The sequence below is a fragment of the Penaeus japonicus genome, unplaced genomic scaffold, assembly GCF_977035675.1.
Source record: "Penaeus japonicus unplaced genomic scaffold, GWHDUDI00000001_assembly GWHDUDI00000010, whole genome shotgun sequence".
NCBI lineage: Eukaryota > Metazoa > Arthropoda > Malacostraca > Decapoda > Penaeidae > Penaeus > Penaeus japonicus.
The window spans coordinates 3,393,031-3,398,030 of record NW_028234412.1 but is presented as its reverse complement, the minus strand read 5'-3'; the positions used below and the strand labels follow the sequence as shown (position 1 = coordinate 3,398,030).

The following is a 5,000-nucleotide window of genomic DNA, read 5'->3' as shown; positions in this document are numbered from 1 at the left end:
TCATTGGTGCGATGTATATTTATTCTTGTATCATTTATAATATTTCCAGCGCCTTTATCAGGAGTGTTGAGAGCACTCGACGAGTCGCAGAAAATTACTCCTGACACTTGAATTTCTTAGGCTGCAAAATATTACGTTTATATTCCACATAAGTGCACTCTGCTGCACCCCGGTCTGCTTCCAGACTGTGAGGCTATTTGAAAACGGGCAACGTGTCGCCGTAGAATTTTCCCCCTTTCCTATAACGTTCTATAATGTAACCGCGAGGGAAATCCATATTCTCTCCCTCTCATTTTCTATATTTCTAGAGTAAAAAGAGAACACAAATACCAGTGTCATCATAACCCCCAGCAAGAGATACATTCACACATCTCTCCCTTCCACAGCGACTGGCGGCGTGTACACTGAGGGACATAAAAGTATTAATTTCTGGGAGTTACGGTTACCACCAAATGCTCTTTATTTGTTATGTGACGAAAACAGTGACGTGACTAAAGATGATGATAGAATAAGGAAAGGAAAATTCATAATTGAAACGTAGTTATTTCCTAATCAATTGTCTGGGTGTTCGTGTTTACTAGGATAAGCCCTTGGGAGAGAAGTTTTGGAAATTTCTTGAGAATAAATGCCGGTCTTTGGGTTTGGGATTTTGGATTTTACCGATTACTTTTTATCCGCATCTCTCTTGTTTTTCTCTGTATGTTTTTTTTTTTTTTCTCTCTCTCTCCTGTCTCTCTCTTTTCTTTCTTTTTTTTCTCGTACCTCTCCTCTCCTCTCTCCTTCTTGCCCACACTCTCTCTCTCTCTCTCTCTCTCTCTCTCTCTCTCTCTCTCTCTCTCTCTCTCTCTCTCTCTCTCTCTCTCTCTCTCTCTCTCTCTCACACACACACACACACACACACACACACACAAACTCTCAATCTCTCTCTCTCTCTCTCTCTCTCTCTCTCTCTCTCTCTCTCTCTCTCTCTCTCTCTCTCTCTCTCTCTCTCTCTCTCTCTCTCTCTCTCTCTCTCTCGCTCGCTCTCACGTCCTCTCTCCACAAACACACACACACACTCAAACCTCATCCTCTCTCACGGCTCACTCTCACACATTCACACACAACAACACACACACACACACAAACTCTCAATCTCTCTCTCCTCTCTCTCCTCTCTCTCTCACACACACACTACTACACACACACACTCACACACTAACCACTCTCAATCGCTCTCTCTCTCTCTCTCTCTCTCTCTCTCTCTCTCTCTCTTTCTCTCACACACCCACACACACACATACAAACACACACACACACACACCCTAACACACACACACGCACACACACAACCCCCCCCCAACTCGCTGACGTCTCGTCTCCTCTCCTCTCCTCTCTCTTTCCACTCCTCTCTACCTCTCTCGCCTCTCTATCATCTCTCCCTCTCCTCTTCTCTCTCTCTCAACTTCACTCACACACCCAACACAACAACTCTAACAACACACACCACACACACACACACACACACTAACACACAACACACCACAACACACACACACACACACAACACTAACAGACACACACACACACACACACACACCACAACACTCTAACACAACACTCACACACACACCACACACACACAACACAACCACACACACACACACACACCACCCACTCAAACACACATACACACACTTACACACAAAACACACACACAACACACACACACACACACACACACACAACACACACACACACACCCACCAACACACACACACACACAAAAACAACCACACACACACACACACACACACACACACACACACACACACACACACACACACACACACACACACACACACACACACCTGAAAGGGAAAAAGACTGGATACATTTTAGACGAGGTTGCATGACGTCAATGTTAGTAGAATAAGCGACCACAACAAACGACTCTGGGAAGGAGATATAAAGTTTCATGAAAGATTATATAAGAAGCTGTTTACAAGGCTATTAACTCCAGGAAAAGTGTCAGGCTTCATTTATTTCAAGCTGTAGTGTACTTATTTACCGATAGATGTGGAGATAGAAGGCGAGAGAAGAATAATCCGGCTGTGAAAGTTCAGAGTTAAAAAAAAAAAAAGGAAAAAAAAATACATTAAATTGTGGACGGGTTATTTACGTAAGTGATTAGTCAGAGATCTTGAATATGTCATATATTTAATTTGGTCTTGTCCATGGTGTCAATTTGCAGTGATGATTTTTCCTCTGCAGAGTATGTGAGAAGGATTATATTTTCCTTGTAAATGATCAAGTTAATATCAAAGGTTGCAGTGTTATGTTAAAGATAAATAAAATGATTAGTTCAGATTATTTATATAATTATTTAGATTATTATTATTCAGATTATTTACATAATCCTAATTGCCTACCTCTACATTAGTTTATTTCTTTCTGTGTTTGTCATTGGGAAATTACAGCGATTACATGGAAATAAATTATGTGGTGTTAATGTTTCAGTGTTTTTTTGTTTTTGTGTGTGTGTGTGTTCTCTTAATGATGATTAGTTTGATGATTACCTAATTACTAAAGTTTAAGCTTCGAGTAGCATGTTTTTCTGGATAATTTTACTGATAGAAAGTTGTTTTTTTTGGACATTTTGATATGAAGAGCATTACACAGTCTGCTTTAAGTGACCTTAGTAACTTAGTTATTGCATTTTATGAGTAAAACCTTATTTATGTATGTCATGTGAAAACATTTTCAGATATTTTTTTGTGTGCATTCTTAGAAATGTACAAGGTATGAAAAAGGCTTGAGTTAAACATGGAATTGGAACAGACTTTCCAAACAGTTTTTTGAAGAATATGAAGAGTAATTTGTGTAACGTCCGGAGAACTGAGAGAAATAACTTGCCGAAGGAATCACTTTCTCTCCTCACTAATCATTTTAGCCGAGGTAAATAACAAAGCGTTTTCACCCTGAGAAACATACATAACATGAGAAACAGTTGATGTTTAAGGAATCATACATATATATTCCTCAAGATCATTCATATAGAATTCAGTCTTAAATTTTGTTTGCATTTTCCAGCCGAGAACTGACACCATGGGGCCACCGTTGCAACTGACAGACCTGCCTTGGGAAGACATAATATACTGCTACATATTTCCCTACTTATCCGCGGCAGACTTGTGGCGGTTCCGTGGGGTGTGCAAGAGGTTTAAGGACCTTTACTGCGCCTACATGCAGTCTTGTGAGAAACTTGATCTTACTACATCAAAAATGACGGACGAAGTCTTTGAAGAGGTATATTTGAAGAGTCGTCATCATTGTTTTTTTTTCTAGTAAATTCGGGAGAGACCCCTATTCTTGGGATTCAAAAACTGATGTATTTGTTATACGGTGTATGATGCAGATTATTAGATTACAGCATTTTTTTAGATTTCACACTGAGTTTACAAATCTGAATGTATTCATTGCTAAAATATAGACATAATATTGAATAGACATAATTATTAGTCATGATATGTACACTACTAGAATATATGTTATGTTTGAGAGATAGTGTTTTTGAGGACATAGCATTCTTTTGACTAGCAGCTATCGTTTGACCTCATACAGTTTATATTTTAGTTGGCAGCTTTCAGATATACATCTGTCTTTTAAATGTTATAAATAAATGTTTTGTAAACCACAGAAATTAACCACACAAACATTCTATATAAGTTATATTATTATTTCAACTTTTGGAGCATGTGGCTTTCATTATCTTTATGCATATTTTCTCTTAAATGATTGAAAAATATAAAACAAAATGGCTAAAAAGGTGTTTTCTCTCATTAATTAATATGTGAGAAAATATATATATATGTAAAATATAAGCAGTTACTTAATATCACAAGAACTCAAAACATAGAATCGCCAAGTAGTGCTTAACCAGCACAGTGCAAGGTTTCCTCTAGTTGGTTTCCGTACCTACCAGTTGGTGCCTCATTATCTTAAAGCTTACTTATGCAAAAGAAGAAAAAAGAAAAGAAAGCGGGTGTTAAGGAGATTCAAGAGCATATTAGCTTCACATAGACATCTTTGCAATACTTTAAATCTGAAAACCGATTGAAAAACTCTCCACAGATGACCAAGGAGTGCGTGAACCTGCAGTGGATATCCATGGCCCGTTGTTCATGGGTAAATGATGCGTCCCTTGTGAAGTTGTTCAGGGCAAACCCTCGTCTTAGATACGTTAACTTGAGTGGTTGCAGTTCCCTCTCTGGGGCGGCCTTGCAGGTGTGTGCTGTCAGAGAAGTTTCTCTATTAGGTTGGCTCTCCGGTTTTATATGATTCCTCTTTTTCTCCTTTTCCTTTGTTTAAGCTTTGTATCTTTCTTCCTCCTTCGTATTGTATCCATTGACTGTCGGTTCCTTCTTCTTTCCTTTTTTTTCAGTCCTTTTTGTTCTTCACACTTTTATTATCTTCATTCATTGCTATCCCCCTAATTGCTCATCCTTTTAACTCTGCTTACATGTTTACCGCCATTATTTTCTTAATGAGAAATTGCCAAGTTGCTTGTAGAAGCTTTTTTGGAGTGCAATTTCTTCATTTTTATGAAAATAATTGAATTTTGTTTTGCTTTATTGCAATTTTTATCTTATCATCACCATCCATACATCATAAAGGTGGAAGAAGAAAGTTGATTTGATAACAGAATTAAAAATTCTTCAAGAATTTTTATTGTACCTTTTTCCAACACAGGTCCTTGTAGTGAAATGCAAGAAGCTTCATACTTTACTTCTAGCAAATTGTCCATGGTTGACCCGAGGTGGCTGGGAAGTCACAGTATTCCATCAGGTAATGTGGAAGATTTAGTGTTGGTGACTTGTCTGTATAGTCAGGATGATATTTTGTGCATCTCTCTTTTGAATTATACACAGACAGGAAATTTTATTCTCACCATACTTTTGATCTTCTGCCTTACAGTCCGACCTTCGGTGCTTCAACGCGTCAGGTTGTTGGGATGTAGA

The 5,000-nt window shown here is 38.3% G+C and overlaps 1 protein-coding gene across 1 annotated transcript in view; it reads left to right on the top strand.

The window, feature by feature from the left end:
• Positions 1-1,912: 1,912 nt before the first annotated feature.
• LOC122252150 (uncharacterized) overlaps positions 1,913-5,000 on the top strand; it is a 5,193-nt gene continuing 2,105 nt past the window's right edge. Inside the window, exons 1-6 of the mRNA XM_043014461.2 lie at positions 1,913-2,161; positions 2,747-2,937; positions 3,073-3,288; positions 4,114-4,266; positions 4,732-4,827; positions 4,957-5,000. The exon at positions 4,957-5,000 is cut by the window's right edge and continues 175 nt beyond it. Of these exons, the coding sequence (XP_042870395.1) occupies positions 3,088-3,288; positions 4,114-4,266; positions 4,732-4,827; positions 4,957-5,000 (494 nt within the window). The 5' untranslated portion in view covers positions 1,913-2,161; positions 2,747-2,937; positions 3,073-3,087. The remainder of the gene's footprint in view (positions 2,162-2,746; positions 2,938-3,072; positions 3,289-4,113; positions 4,267-4,731; positions 4,828-4,956) is intronic.